Here is a 16,767-nt window from a genome sequence, read left to right as displayed (position 1 = left end):
CACACAAGTGCAACCATTAAATATTTAATCTTTTGCACTTAAAGCTTGCAATATACAGAAAAGTGGATTTTCCCCTGTATAATTTATTATCAGGATCTCATATGGTTGTCATATACCATCAGGCTGTTCTATAGCATCAACAGGAACTATCTATTTCAGTGCACAAAAATGCAGGAGACAGATGTTGTTAGCAATAAGTGTAAGTAATTCTTGTTTGGCACAGAACTGGGCATGTGATTTTGGGTGAAGCAAAACTCCCAATCTATTGCTATATCCAAATCAACAGATCCAGGTATGAGATTTTATTTGGCTGCCTAATAGCTCAGAGGCAGCAAGGAGCAAGTTTTCAACTGTAATGGTTTAGTTGTCTGTTTTCAGAGCAAAGTCAAACAGATAAGAAACTTGCCGAGAGACTCTGCTGATGGATGGTTTAAGAAGCTCTTCCTCACTGCATTTTATGCCTAGTTTCATCCATGAATGAGTGTCCCCTAGACATTACATATAGGACAGAATTGATGCTCATCCTAACTAGCAGCTCTCCCCTAACCTATGCATAAACTCACATCAGCTAGGGCTTACCCAACTGACCAAGCTCAGGTTATAGAAACCAGGCAGATGATCAAGTGAGTAAGAGCATAAGCTCAAGCCAGCTCACCACAAGCTACATCATCTTTTTATATATAATCTTGTAGGACTCCATGTGAAGAAAAAGGCACATTTTTCTATTTTGTATTATCAAACCAGGCAAGGTTTCAGTCTCTATTTCCACCACAGTTTATCACTTTTTTCAGCTTTTCTTTTCAATGAATTTGTTGCCAGCTTATAAAATTGCTATTAAGTAGCCAAGGAGATTTACACTTTTTGAAGTAAATACCCTATTTCAGTAGAAATGCAAGATGAATCTATTAGAAATTACTTAGCATTTCATTCAGGATGTTTAACTGATATCAAAGTGATATTAGAGAAGATTATTTCAAGACAAATTATATTATTACATAACTGCATTTTTATTATACCACATACCTTGCTATAGAATACTACACATGACCCATGCTTGTAATAGGCCGAATTCTGTACACATATAAATGGATGAAGCTCTGACTTAAAGCGTAGAGGCCTATTCTTAATGCAATCCCACTACAATAACCTTTGCTTGTATGACCCACTCATACATGACAAACCCAGCACAACTCAGATTCTTCAATGGTGATTTTACTGAAGCAAATTTTTAAGCCAGACTGACTTAAAGTCAGTGCCCCCAACACTCCTTACAGCTACCTCTATCAAATTACTGCTAAGAGACTTTTTTCGTTCCTTTAAATCATATGCTTGTAAAACTAGAAATTGCTCAATTCACCATAATCTCCATAAGACTATTAATGTTCAATTTAAATGAAACTCATTTTTTTACACAGCAGAATGCCAAAAGCATTATTGCAAATATAAAAGTGATCATTTATCAAGATACAAAGGCAGCTCATTACTTAGAACTTTAAGAAAAATCTGCAAGAGGTTACAGTTTATTTAAGCAGGCCGATTTCTGCTTTAAGTTTAACCCAAAGCATATGACAGTTCAAAAGCATCAGCTTTGGACTACTGCGAAGTATTCAGTTTCCTGAGCAACTAGCCCAAGAAGTCAGCCCCACTGAAAACTGCCTAAAGTTAGAATCACATTTGAATGCTGTTAGTCTGCAACAGGGTAAGCTTAAGAAACAAATCCATGACTTAATGGATCCTGACAACAGAGATGTTTAATTTTTTGGAAAAAAGCATGCAAGTTATTATAAACACATGATAGTATATACCTTGTCTCTGACAAATCATGTTCTTGAATCTTATCTATCCATTCCTTGAGTGTAGGAGAATTGTAAGCCATCAAGTAGCTTATTAGGTCAGATTTAAAATTAGTTTCAGATTCACCAGAAGAATCAGTTGGTCCCTGAGGTAGTCTTGGATATAAAGGGCTTATCCATATTCTAAAAACAAAACAAAACCATAAAACAAACAAAACAAAAAAACACACCACACATTAACACAATGTTTCAGTAAGTGATTAAAGCAGATCTGGAGGTCCTAAATAAATACTGGACAGATACAGTTTTACTGTGATGCTACTAACTACAAAGTAACTTGCCTTTACTTTACAATTACAGAGTCATTGCAAGTCTCATACTCAAGATAAGAGCATAAAACTAATACTCTCAAATCAAGAAGACAACGTACATATTTATCCATGCATATGTTTACAGCTTTACATCACTGTTAAACAAGCCAGACTTGGACTTACCAACTAATGGTCTTTTCATTAAGATTCTCGGTGTAAATAGGAAAAAAGTTACACTGCAACACATTCTGCTGAGCTACTAGTTTGCGTAATGACATAGAAAAATTCAAACTATAGATTTTGAAAGTTCTGCATAATTTGAAGGGTAGAGTACAATGATATTTCACTTCTCCACAACTTCCATCAAAATAAAGTAGGGTGAGCTCTACACAGCAAAAACAGCTGGTAACCTCCACAAATCTTTCACTGAAAAAACCCAAGCCAACAACTTTAAAAGATCACATAGCTCCCAAAATGAGAAAGCAACTGGTGAACCATGACAAGACAATATTTCAGTACTCAGAATTATACAGGTTGGTATAAAAGGATGAAGCTTTCATAACATCACGCAGGTCTAACATGGCACATGAAGTTCATATCCCAGGATGCAATAGCATCCTAGTATGTCAGCAAAGGGCAGTTGAGATAAAGCGATAAGATTAGTAGGCCTTAATTTGCTTTTCTGCTAAGTCAAGATGGACAAATCCCAGAGGTTTCCCTTGCTTTCTCATTTGACTAAGTCATCTTTGACGATGACTAATAAACTCTCATACTTTCTTCTTCTGCTATCACTGATTTTGGGTCCACCTCCTTCAGCCCTCCACTATCATAAATTCCTTAAGCAGCAAAATACGGTCTACTGAGTATCTAGCATACTGCCCAATTTTCACTGCCTTCATGCCTCCATTGCCCTTTCTCCAAGACAGAAGAGAAAAATAGCAGGGAACTGAATGATCTTTCTTATACTATTCTTTCATCAAGGTAGGATAAAGATTATATTTGCTAAAATCCTATTTGCTTTATGCAAGCAATAAAAGAAAGAAAATATGCTACGTACTGTCTATCATGCTAGCACTCTGCTCTTAAGTTATAGCTTCCCTCTAGTCCATCATTTCAAAATTTTGAGAGAAACCTTATAAACACCACAGGAATAGGCCAAACTTTATAAATGTTCATTTATTTCAACTGAGCTCAGCCACAAAGAACACTAGCAGCTAAGTGGAAAGAAAGAAAAAAAACAAAACAAAAAAAACATACTAGTTTATTCCAGTTTCATTAAAGCTTACTAAAGGGGATGAAAATTAAAGCTTTACATTGACATTTACAAACTAGAAGTCCTATGCCTTTTAAATTCAGGAATAACTGCATCACACACACATAAACATGTTTTGCTTTTGCAAAGCTATCTTTAAAAAAAGAAATCTTGGACAAAGATCAGCATGGTTTACTGCCAATTCAAACTACTACCAGTACCATAAATTGCCAGTAAACAAGATCAAGCAGTCATAAGTATTGTAAAACCAAAAAGAGTTTGAGGTATTATTCCCTTCTCAACTGAAAACAACCAACCTAGAGGTTAATCTGCATTCTGAGCAAACTGACCTGAACAATCATTTTCAATCTACCATCTAGCAGTTCTTTCCATTCATACATTATGTAGCTATAGTAACCAAAGCATCTGCATTAACAATTTTACATAAAGTTCATACTATCCTTTGCAATTCAGAGGCCTACAGAACATACAGAAACCTATGAGCCATCATACCAGTAAAACTGCATATTACTACCGCAAAGTTAAAAAGAAGAAATATTTTTTCATGTTTGACAAGTATGGCAACTTGTCAAGCATCGCAAATGGGTATTTTCACACCCCCTTGGTCTTCTAAAAGATTATCTGCCAAAAGATACTAAAGCCATCTCTTAGTAAAAGATCTCAAAGTAAGAAACTAGCAGTTGCATTTCTGCCACTCAGCCTCATGAGAGGTTGCTTCAGACAAGTGCAAAGGTTCAGAACCATGCCATGTTTAACAGCAATGAGATGCGTGTCCAGAAGACAGCAACTTCTGAACAGCCACTTTCAAGTAGTTTGACAAAGAACTCTAATATCATAAGTTACTGTGGAGAGCTAACTAAAAAATTCTCACGGGGGGGTGGGGGGGAGAGGGTTAGCAGCAGGTGTGTGTGGGGGGTGTTATTATTAACATGCCACTTTTAGTACTGTTTTTCAGGAAAGCCTTGTAAAAATCTCTATAAAAAACCATGCATTGTTTCCTTGGACACTGGGTCATTATTGACTGTATTAATACATACTGCAATCAGGAAATGTATTAAGGAACCATGTTTCCCACAAATTGGTTTAAGGAGATTTTAAGTATTATTTCAGTTTGTCAGGCAAACACTTCAGTCCTGTCCATCATCAAGTTACACTCTAGATACAGTTACAGCAGAAACAGAACATCTGCCCAGTCACATTATTCTTGCAACATTAAGGTAATCTTTAAATAGTTGCTTGAGCTTTTACAAAGAGCACCTCACAGTTAGTCTTTTCATAAAGAGATAGCGTGGCGTAATAAAAGAGCTGAAATTAGTCAGAACAGGTTTAAGGTAATGGCCAGCTCAAAATGAAGTTTTGTTTAAAGTAGAAAGCAACTAGAGTTCAGGCCTAGACAGCTATCACCTTTCTAGGTGTAGTTTTTTGCCGCACAGCACTATCTTAAGAACACAAGACTTGCAGCACCGGATAAATGAAAAGGCCCATTTTGTATCCTTGTACTAGCAGTACCTTGTATCCTGTCTCCAGCAGTGACAGTAAGCAGATGCCCAAGTATTGAAGTAAGGTGAACACACACAATACTTCCTCCTAGGACTCTCCCAGACTCCAGCTGTTCTCAGCTGAGCAACTACCCCAACTCAGGAAGTTTCCACCTATTTTGCAACCCTCAGTGGACCTTGCCCCCATACCCTTTGAATCCTTTTAGCATCCAGAACACCCTTTTGCAAGGAGTTCACAGATCAACTGCATACTTCACAGAGAAAAATTCCCTCTGTTTATCTTGAATATATCTTCTGACAGTCCCATTTCATGAAACCTAGTTTTTTATTTGAAATTAGAGCAATCTATCATCATTCTTCTCCATGACATTCAGTTCTTTAGACCCTGTAATCTATTTGTACAGCACCTAACAAAAAAAAGGAGTGCTAAGGCTTTAGCTGTTATATATTATGTTTTTATTATATTATTAGAACTAACCTCAGTCGACTTTGCTGAACAGCTGTTTATTCAAGCTAAAAAAATAGCTGGGTTTCAAAACTGAATCTGTAAGAGAAACCCCTAACCCTGAAGCTGTGGCTCATGTAACACTAGCAATACATGTGCCACTTCAAAACAACGTAGAGCCTGGCACAGAGCTAAGAATTTTTGTTGCCAGTGATAGTAACAAGCAAAGAAAGCTTACAAGTGTCTGCTGTAGGCATTTCATTTTCCAGACAGACATCTTTGATTCCTCAAAACAGTCATGTCATTAAATACACAGGTATTCCCCTAATCTGTATCAGTCATTGGAGAATTTCTGTTACTGTTGTGTCCTGCATCTCCACACACACTCAGAGCTCTCGGGGGAGAAGTCCTTATTGCCTGCTTGCATAGATTTGTAACAGGTCTTTGCGCAGTTGCAAGCGCAAGAAGGATCTCCACATGCTTATTATCTCATCATGCCAATTAATGTTGATACATTCCAAATGCTTATTATTTTCCAGTGAAGACAGTCAGGCCCAAATTATATTTTTCTAATTGTTTTAACACCCTGAGATCCCAACAGACACATCACAAGCCTTAGAAAACAGTATCTGTGCCCAATTTGTTTAATTCCCACCAAAATAATGAAAATTAAGTCTCTAACCTGCTTTAATGATTTTTAAATTCTCATTAATGCTTATTTAAAGCCTGATTTTCAAACATATTTGGGTGCTTAATGACAGAAAGAGTTGCATGCCTAGTGCAGTAAAAAAACCCACACAGATTTAAAACAGATTAGAAAGTGTCACTGAGATAAGTCACAGTATTTAAAGATAAGTTTTCAACAAGTCATTTTTCAAAGTAGAAGCAGCTTCACAGGTTTTATCATTTTTTTCCTCAGTTATTTCCATACTGAGTTTGTTCCATGCACAGTTCAGAAAAATATTAGCCCACCTCAGGTTTTAGCTTGGCTGTATTACAGCTATATATGCAGGTTAGCATCTAGGCATCTAATGTAGGTCAGCACAATTTTGAAAGTTGAGACACCTAGTCCTCCAAAAAGGTCACTTACACATAACATGAGCTAGATCTAAAAATGGTTAATATCAAATGCTGAGAATGTTAAAAACAGTTATTTTTTGCAATTCAAACCAAGCAAGTTCTTATTTCAAATACTTTTCCCATTTATCTGATAAAACATAACTAGCATAATCCAGCTCTTCAAATGCAGATAATCAATTCTGCTGACAATTCAAAAAATTAAGTCCAGCTTCTGATTTAGTACAGCACAGTCAATATACTTAGTAAAAAAAAAAAAAACTGTACCATACACCATCTATACATTCTCTTATCAAATCTCTGTTGTTCACCACAAGGCAAATGAAAAAAACAGATCTATCATTACTTACACCTATCTTTCAGATCAACGTATATAACCCAGAACAACGCATGGGCTAACTACTTAACAAATCTCGTTTCCCTACTAGTAGTTTAAGAGATTTTTGCTTACCCCTGAGTTTTCTGGTGCCAATCTTCAGCAATAAGATTAGATGTATGTATCACAACTCGAAGACCTTCTTCATATAACAGTAACATCATTTTCCTTAAAAATAGTGTGTGTATATATATATTATACTTTATTTTCTACTCTCAGGATACTTAAAACAAATGAATTAATAATCCATTACAATGCTCTATTAAGAGAATTCCTTTCATATCATTTGTTCAGTTCTGCATAGCACAAACAATTAGACTTCAATTTATGTGCATACTATTCCAAACTCACATGGCAGTCATCAGAATACGCACATACATGTTTAGTAGTGGCATCATACAATCTATTTCAGGTTACCTCTTAACATCTCATGCTACTGACTTCCAAGAGCGACAATGAATACTTGCAGAACACTTTCTACGTTTCAAATAGACTCATTCTTTTGTTGTTTGTTAAAAAAGAAATTAAGGTATACCAAAAGGTATTTGCTTATAGTTGAATTTATTAAAATCTAGTTCTTCTCTCAAACTAACAACTTTAAAACAGAAAAGGTACCTAGATAGCTCTTAGGGTGGTGAAGAGGTATTCATATGAGTTATCCCTAAGTCTAAACTTGAGCTACAGGACAAAGGAGTTTTAAAACTAGTAATTGAGTTCCAGAAAAAAATATATACATATACTGAAATGTATATTTTAACATAAGCGACTAAGTTTCCATATACAAGTTTTTACAGTTGTGTCAAGACAACATATACATGACCTTGAGGAAAGAGCACAGTTGCCAGAGAAACCAATGATCAAGAATTAAAGTCATAAGGAAAAATATTCCTATTTTCATTGCTGTCTCATGGCAAGATCAATACTAAGCAAACATCAGGCTCAAATTCAGGCAATGACTTACTCAGAAATCTGTTTTTAATGTTAGAATTTAGCAAACTAGGATTTAAGTACCTTGCACTGAAAAGAGACAAATTTTCTGTTCTTACTGAAAAGTAATATGCAATGCCTCTAACTATAATCAAAACAAATCTGGAAGCTATTTTGACTTGTTTCAAGCACAGACTGAGTTGACAGCAAAGCAAGAATTTTACAGCAAAATAATACATTAAGATTAAGGTATATAAAAGTGATAACACTGACCAAAATACCACTTCCTCAAAATTGCTGGCATGTAATTAAGTTTTACATCATGCAACATGAATAAAGTTTAAATATTTATATTTATGTGGTAAAAATCTGTTAAGTTTCTCTTGGAACAAACGTGTTCTGTTACCTACCTTCTTTAAATTGCTAAAGGTTTAAAAATGTTAAATATAAAGGACTTCCAGCATTTAAAGGGGTTGTTTTGGGTACTCTACCTCTGAATGCATGTTCCAGTGCACCTGATTTACTGTTCTGCTGTGTCCCCACTTGCTGTGTTCCATCTACACTAGAATATGCATTCAGAGGTACACTACCCAAAACCCCATCACTGTCACTTATTAACCTCAAATACTGGGGCGGAAGAAGAAATTTAAAATGGAGCATATGGAGAATAAGACAGCTGGTGCTTACACTACTTAAAAGAAAGCAAGCTGAAGCTTTAAAAATGATCAATCTAACAAATCAACCTTAATACCCTCAGTATCCCTCACTTACATGAAGGGACTGGTAGAGAAGCCAGATTCATTGTTAAAAATGTTGATTTCTCCCCCCCTCCCCCATTTGCATGTATTCTTCTCCAAACAGGTGAAGATAAGGTCACTATGCATTCTACCATAAATAGAAGAGTGCCTTAAATGAGCATTTCAGATCTATGTTTTAATTTAATGTCACCTTTTATAAAGGCTTATAGAAAAAGATTAATTGATAGGAAAATTTGAGTGCCTTGAAACCAAAGACTTTTGCTGTATGAAACAAAAGATTACATCTCTCCTTGTCTGTAGCTTACAAGCTACAAAATTCCCTTCACGGCACTTCTGTGATATCCAATTCAAGCTTTTCTTTGAAAATAATTAAAAATGCAGCTACTGTTTCCAGATTTTCCATATTAACTGCAAAAACAGAGCAGCAAATCAGTGTTCTGTCCAATCTGTCAGTGACTAATAAAGTCTGCATATCGTTTTGGTATGAGTTACTGACAACCAGTATCTGCAGTTCACTGATTCCAGTTATCTAACTTGCACATCTCCCATGTAGTTAATAGCTGATTTGTTTCCTTAAACTAGAATAATTCTATAATCAATAGATAGAAAATAATGAAAGAAATTTGTCTTTAAGACCCAGCAATTTCTATAAAATCCAGTTTTATGGTCTTAAAACAACTTGCAGATACATGAAACAGATGCATGTAGAATACAAAAAGACAATACTACTTTTAGGTTTGACCTCAATGCATAGTAGACCTTTCCTTCCTAATCATGTCTTCAGACAGTAACAATCTAGCTTCCTGTCCTATAAATTAAGGCATTAGACGCTAGTTACTACTCCAAACATGGTAATTGCACACACCAACTCTATGGTCATCTTTAGAGGCGTAGCTTTCTGCTTCACAACAGTTACTTACGTATGGTGAGTTCCAAATGCAATATCCAGTTTAGCCTATAAAATGAAAGAGTTGATCATCATTAGAAATTTCTATTGTGCATTTTTACATGTAACAATGTTAATGGGAGGAAGGTGCTCTATGTTCATTTTGTTTCATTTCACTGCTCTCTAGTGGAGAGATCATGAACCATATACAACTTTTTTCTCTTATTATCTTTAAATATACTTTTCAATTGCCAAAAGTTATACTTTAACTTGCAATGCAACTTTTTTGCTGCTGCAACTGCTACAACAGACTTTCTAGTCTCTTGCCAGCAATATTTTCAGAAACAGTCAGTCTTCTGAAACTTATAAGCTGCTTGTAAGAGCTGACAATGGCCAACACTGCAAAGAAAAGAACCAGAGGAACCAGAGACAGAACTGCCTTTTTCTATTCAGTGCTTTCCTCTTATTAAAATCGGTATTTGCAACAATTTCTAGAAAAAGGATGAAATACTTTCAGACCATTTAAAAGCCTTCCCTTTAGAAAAAAAAAGTACTTCAGCTTCATATATGGGATGGTCATAACCACGATAATGTAATTAAACTTGATAGCTTTTATCAGACACGAGTTACAGATGCTGTTAAGTAATTTCATACAGAGATGGCTCCAACATTGTGCCTAGTTAATATTGGGGGGGCATATAAGATGAAAACATTAAAGTTTCATTTTAGGATACTGAAATAATGGAACGCACACAGACTACTAGAAGACTCCGAAGCAGTATAGCTGAGTAAGAAACCCATCACCAATATCACCTTCCCCACAACGTTATGATCCGACTATTAACTACACTGACAGACAAGGCTATCATATGGGAGATAATTACACTTAAATTCTTGTTATGCATGAAAAAGAAATACCTTACATACAAAAACATGAATTTACTGTTAGTGCAACCAAAATCTTAACAGTCAAATCAAAGCATTGTTGTTAGTCCACAACTTAGTGCAAACACCTGATTAGTATAGCATAATGCAGCCCAAAAATCCTGGCCTTGGGAACTCACTAAGTTTTGCACCAATATGATTATTCCTGGGGAGTTCAGTGTCACCAGTTTGCTGAGGAGGAAGAAAACTTCAGCATCAAGCTTCTCCCAAAAAGGAAGAAGAAATCCTCAGCACTGAGGACATACTTCTCCCAATAAAACCCCGGAGCATGGGCACCTTGCCATTAACACTTCCCTCCTCCATGCTGGAGCCAGTTACCTTAAGACTCAGTGACAGCAAAAGAGCGAGTGTAACAGGGAAAATGGCAGACGCTAGCAAGTGCATGCATAGTGATTTCAACTGTATTGTTGAAATTCGCTCCAACAGTACTTTCTTGTAACACATATCCAATCTAATAACAACTTTGACGAGCCTGAAGATTACAATTACACTAACAACAACAATAATAAAATTTTTCGCTTTGTATATAAACACGGCTTCTTTTCATCCACAAAAAGAATTTGAGTGTAATAAATTTGTGGAGAAGGTAGGCAGCTCTTCTACAAGCCCTACAGCATTTCTGTGGGTAGCTATTCTGTGCAAACTTTTTGTGGGTGACAGCCTACAGTAATCATAAAAGACCAGGAACACAGTTAATCTGTTCCTATAGTCCTGGGAAGTATCCTGCTTAAAGTATAACAGTAAGTTTTTTGGACTTCCCATATAACACGTATAAAATACTCTTCTTTTTGTCCATAACAAGGTTTGGAGCACACAGATTGCTTAATTTCAACTGAAAGATGATGCAAAAGTTAATTACCTGACAAAAGCTAATGTTCTCATAAGGGCGCGCTTGTGCGAGCAGTTCAGCTTTGGATTCTCTCTTTTCACCATGAACTATCAATAATGGCTTCTTCCTTAAATAAAAGGAGATTATTTTTAAAACATCCAGTGAATTAGTCATTAGTCCAAACCACTCTCCCACACAGCTATGACTTCTGGCTCCTAAATCCAATGGCCCAGCAGGATGATGGCACTAGAGTCTGTACGGCTTATTAACTTAGAATCTGTATGGCTTATTAGCTATCTCAAAAAAAAACAAAAAACAAAAAACAACAACAACAACAACAAACAAACAGCTACTGGGATACAGACCTCTAAGATGAAGATGCTAGAAAACGTTGACGGAAAAGAAAAACAGGAAGTGTGTGGAGAAAAATCCAACACGGAAATAAAAGCTAGTAATACACAGACAAGTGTTCCTTACCAGAAGTTTTATCTGGAAACAGACAGATAATCACTTACAAGTATTGATATAGACAGTGTTGGCCTGTAAGTCAATTTAATTATTGATTTGTTATGGAGGAAATGGGGAGAGGAGAGGGAAAGGAGAGGGCAAGGTTTATTCTTGTGATAGTTTCAGGTTCACTTCCTAATACTCAGTCTACTGCACTTTTAGTAAAATGAAAAAAAAACCCAAACAAACAAAAAAAACAAAAAAACCCCTCACACACCACACAAAAAACCCCACACCAACCCAAAAGAAACTCAGTTATAATAAAAGTTTCCTTCATGTATGGTAGAGTTGCAATTATCAGAATGGAGCGTCAAAGAAACATGAAAAAACTGCTATCATGACAACCCCCAGCAACTCAAACCGCTCCATATCATCCTGATCATTTTCACGCATTTTTCTTGTGCTCTTCCTATATTCCCTCCTCTCTCTTGCATTATTTTGCTCTTAGCTCTGTAAACTATACAGCCTAAAAACTTGCTGTTCTGTCTTTAATATCCTCTAGCACATTGCTGTTTTGGCCCATGATGGGGCCTTCTAGAAGTTAATTAATAAAATCAGAAACCAACCATACTGAACTCTGAGCAGCTAACACTGCCTCAAAAAGATGCAAGAAATCGATGGCGAGCTAAAACTGTAGAAAAAGTGTACAAGGAAAACCAAGAGCCTACACATACACAATCCGGAAAAATAATTTGCAAGTGCAAACAAATGTTTATCACTTGATTATAAAACTTGCAAGAAATGTACGAGTCGGAAACTGTATCACTTCATCTATGTAAATAAACATACCTGAATTCTTGTGGATACTGTCTTACAAGCCATTCCACATCTATACAGTAATTAAACTTGCACATAAGAAAAAGAAAACAGACTCATTAAAAAGAAAAAGCAGAGTTTGTCAAAGCAATGACTACAGCTAAAAACATTTCCTACACAAAGGTATTGATCAATACTTCTTATAACATATGAACAAGTATTACTAAACTGCAAATAGCATGTTTTAAAAATAGGTATATTTTTGAACTTCACATGCTTTCTTTAATGTTTCTTTTAATAATTGAAGGATGAATTTAAATTATTCAATACTAAATATTTCATAGTCAAACTAATTCATAGTTTGACAGGCAGACAAAGGAGTCACGTATGCATAATGTAAAAGCTTTGCTGCAAGAACCATTTCTTGCTCTGTGTTTGTACTGCGGATGATAGCTAGAGCTGCCATGCAATAACAAAAATATCATCCTAGATTGCACTGTATACTACTCATTTCCACCATCACCTACATGCACACAAATATGCATTTTTCAGTTGCCCATTCCCAGAAAACAGGGAAAAGAAAGCAGTCTAATAATATCTGCCCTAATTCAGGGCAGGACATGGGATGATTTCCTTTTTATACTTCAGTAAGCTGTTACATAGTTGAAAACAGTGGGGACCCTAACTGTATTTTAACAGAAGCTAGTTATCAGGTACATGACAAAAACATGGAATAGCAGGCTTGAGGTCAGAGTTACATTAGGAAGTGAAATTGATTCAGCAAAAAGGAAACTCACCTGAGCAGAAGACAGGAGAGTCCCAAAAAGAGGAGACAAAATATCTATCAAAAATATTAAAGCACAACAGAGTTATTAAAAAAAGTAAACATTTCACATCTTGAACAGTTTGACAACTACTATAACACAAGTGCTGCACTGTTCACAGGCTTGGTGGAATAGACACATTCACGATTAAATCTAATGGTTTGAATATTCAAGTCACTGATGCTGCTGTGAAGCAATTCAGGTCTTATGGTCCTAAAAAGAGTAACCCCTCTCAAAGTAGAAAAATCAAGTTAAAAACTCATTAGGAAGAGAGACCAATAGCATACAGAGAAATGGACAAACTACTCTTTCCCTTAGAGAGATTGCTTAAGGAAGAGTGGGGGGTAGAAGCAATGAGAATATAGTTAATGCTTATCTGTTAGAGGCTGTACAGACAGAAGCCCCCAATCTTCCCCTTTTCCCCATGTTTTTCTTCCCCCCCATTTTGAGGTGGAAAGGTGAAGTGCCCACAGTTTTGTCCAAGAACTTGCTGATCAACACAGGCTGAGGGCAGATAGTAACTCAAACCGTAACTAAAATGAGGAGGGACACACAGCAAATTGATAAAGGACGATGCATATCCTTAGTCTATTTTATTGTTGGGAACACAAAACACTAACTAACTCAAGAACTTAAAACGTCGGTAACTGAAGAGCAACAGCTTCTTAAAAATACATTCTGCATATATGTTCCAGCATAGACACCGTATTTTATGCCCTTTCTCTACAAAAATCTAGTTTGGCCAGTTACAAAACCCAGCCTCTCCCCAAGCTGAAAGGATCACCTAGCAAGATAAGTACTCCTAAGAAGGGAGGAAAGCTCAAAAGCCACAATGCAATCACAGGGTAGGCAAAGGCATACAGCACAATGCAACTGATGCCTCTGACACAGGTTGTCCTCAATAACAAAAGCTCATAGGAAGCATATCAGGTAGAGAAAGAGTCACAACTAACTGCATGGGTCTTCAATCGTTTGTTCTCACAACACTACAGAAATTTATACTCCATTTCACTAAATTTCTGTGCACAAATCCTCTACTAATGCTTGTTTTTGATTCTGTCTTGTGATGCATGAGATTTCTTTTCTGAAAGTGTGGATGTTTATAGGTGGGCAGAGCTTTTCCCCCCTTCAGATGAGCTACGACTAACTTCAGTTACAAAGTATTCTTGAAACATTGCTGTTGTACACTGAAGACTTCACTTCCTATTGCACTGAAGAGGGACCACAAATTCCAGCAGCAGAACTCTAGAAAGTTCTCGCACAGACCTTGTACAGTATAAAGTAACAGTAAATTACTAGGTCCAAACCAATCAGCAGCACAGACAAGTGCAAACCACCAACGTGGGAGGGTGGTCAGGCACCCAAGAAAAGCATCCCTTTAAGATGACAAAGGGAAGTGCACTTCCCCAAATGAACTCATGTTGAGAGCAGCAATAAGCATCATATATCTGCCTTGGATAAGTGAACAGTAAGTTTGTGCAGCATAACTCAGAAGTTAAGAAAATCAATATCAACAGGTTTATGCCATAAAATATACTTTTAAAAGAAAAAGGTGAAGATAACAGAACCAATTCTTACAACTTGCACATTTAGAAGTTGAAGCCTCAGTTACACCAAGGAATAAATGCATTAAAAAAAAAAAAAAAGGGCATTTTCTTGCCCACAAGCCTCCCAAAAGTTCATTTCTGTACAACTCACTTGTTCACCTTTTATGTGTAGGGCTCCAGAATTATAATTCTGCTTGATTCCTCTGACTTTAGTGAGGAAAAATCTGAAAGGGTTCCCTCCATTCAACAGATCCCAGGTATCTTGGGCTTCACTGGGTGCTTCACAACACTCCTCTGCCTTCTGATTCTCTGAGAGTTCATTATCTTTGTGAAAATTCAGAGGATGCTCTTTGGGTGCATCGTTCTTCTCTTCTTTCACTGTTTCTTTGTGTGCTTGCTTTTCCTGATCTTCAGGCTCTTCATCACTACTAGAAAGACACCAACCCAAGCCTTCTTGGCTAGGTCTCTGTTTCTCTGCCAGACGTGTTTCTGCAGGAAAACTTTTATCACTGAACTTCAAGGGAGAGGCCTTTCTCTTGTGAGCAGCTTTCCTAGCCTCAGAGCACGGATACTGTGGCCCACTTGCTCTACCACATGCAGCATGCAATAACGAAGATGTAGATGGTTTCTCATTATCAGAATTTTCTTCAGTACTTTCGTCACTGCTAGATACCGTCCATTTTCCATGTGCTCCTTCTTGAAGCATGTTCCTGGAGGGAGGAAGAAAACACAAAAAAACCACGAAATTGTACCATGATTGCTGTGCTTCAGGCCATTTTCCTTCCTAGCATCCTTTCACTCATCCCTACAACTTTTATGATTTTCTTATTTGACAGGATCTTCAGATTTCTGACAAGGAGATATCTCATAGCATACAAAGCTTATTTGTTTCTGCACCCTGGTGATGAAGAAACGCTGATAATGGAAGTGACCATCCCAGAAGAAGCATTTAGTGTGCAAATCTGCACGCTCCAGACTAGTTGGGATAGGAGAACATGCACAAAAGCACTTAAAAAATAAAAAGAATGACCTTCATCACATAAATATTCGATATACTAAGTTTAACTACTAAGCCCAGAACACTACATTGTAGAAACACAGAAGCAAGAAGGGAAACACAGCTGCAGCAGTTTATTAACGCTCCACCCACAGCGAGAAGCTAAAGTTACCGTATCGAAAGAAAGACCACGGGCAAGCGAGCTCGATTTAGAAACGAAATTGCTCCGCGGCCTGCAATAACCCAGTCGGTTCCGGCCCGAGGCCCCCCGCTCCCAGCTGCCCCTGCGGGACCGGCCTGCCCCCGCCGCCCCCGGCCGCGCCGCCACCGCGCCAGGCCCAGCGGCGCCCGCCAGGGGCGGGGCCAGCGGAGAGCGCGGGAGCCACCAGCCCGCCCGCCCCAGGGCGGAGGGGCGCGAGGCCGCGGCACTAGGAGCCCCAACGGCCGCTCCCGCCCCCCCAGCCGGGCCGCGACATCCCCCGTAACCACCCACCTGCGCGCGCGCGCGCAGGCACCCCGCGAGCCCCCGCGCGAGCCGCGCCGCTCACCTCAGCCGCTGTACAGCACGCCGCTGGCAGCCAGCGCCCGCCCCTTCCCGTTCCGGGAGGGCGGCGGCTTCCCCCGGGCCCTAGCGCCCGCGCGGCCCCAAGCTAAGAGGAGGCCGCGGCCCGGCTCCACCCGAGCTGCCCCGCCCCACCCCCTCCTAGCCGATGGCGCGCTTCAAGTCTCAGCCAATAGGCGCCGGCGCTGCGGTTGCCGGACGGGAGCCGATGGCGGCCCTGCGGGTTGCTAGGCAGCGCGCGGGGCCCGCTGCCACGCGCGGGTGCGTGACGGGCACCGCCGGGCTGGGCCCCTTCTCGCCTCCCCGCCGGCTCCGGGTGCGCGGGGCCTGGCGGCCGCGGGGCCCTGCCCGCGCGCCGCTCCCTGGTGGGCTGTGGCGCGGAGGGCGCCCGCCGCCGGGCTCTGAGGGGGCCTTCGCCTTCCGCGGCGGGGTCCTGCTGGGCCCCCCCGTTCCGC

The 16,767-nt window shown here is 38.8% G+C and overlaps 1 protein-coding gene across 3 annotated transcripts in view; it reads right to left on the bottom strand.

Moving 5' to 3' along the window:
* Positions 1 to 16,370, bottom strand: part of TDP1 (tyrosyl-DNA phosphodiesterase 1) — a 55,021-nt gene extending 38,651 nt beyond the window's left edge. For 2 of the 3 annotated variants that reach the window (XM_067296920.1, XM_067296921.1), the window contains exons 1-8: positions 16,299 to 16,370; positions 14,913 to 15,463; positions 13,180 to 13,223; positions 12,416 to 12,471; positions 11,150 to 11,246; positions 9,380 to 9,414; positions 6,850 to 6,942; positions 1,806 to 1,976 (exon numbers count right to left, since the gene is read on the bottom strand). In XM_067296920.1, coding sequence (XP_067153021.1) covers positions 1,806 to 1,976; positions 6,850 to 6,942; positions 9,380 to 9,414; positions 11,150 to 11,246; positions 12,416 to 12,471; positions 13,180 to 13,223; positions 14,913 to 15,459 — 1,043 coding nt within the window. In that variant the 5' untranslated portion in view covers positions 15,460 to 15,463; positions 16,299 to 16,370. Of the gene's footprint in view, positions 1 to 1,805; positions 1,977 to 6,849; positions 6,943 to 9,379; positions 9,415 to 11,149; positions 11,247 to 12,415; positions 12,472 to 13,179; positions 13,224 to 14,912; positions 15,464 to 15,922; positions 16,014 to 16,298 lie in introns of those variants that run through there. The other variant, XM_013940652.2, reaches the window with a different exon arrangement.
* Positions 16,371 to 16,767: the final 397 nt, after the last annotated feature.

Source organism: Apteryx mantelli, chromosome 4 (assembly GCF_036417845.1).
Source record: "Apteryx mantelli isolate bAptMan1 chromosome 4, bAptMan1.hap1, whole genome shotgun sequence".
Classification (NCBI taxonomy): Eukaryota; Metazoa; Chordata; class Aves; order Apterygiformes; family Apterygidae; genus Apteryx; species Apteryx mantelli.
This window is presented reverse-complemented; position numbering and strand designations above follow the sequence as displayed.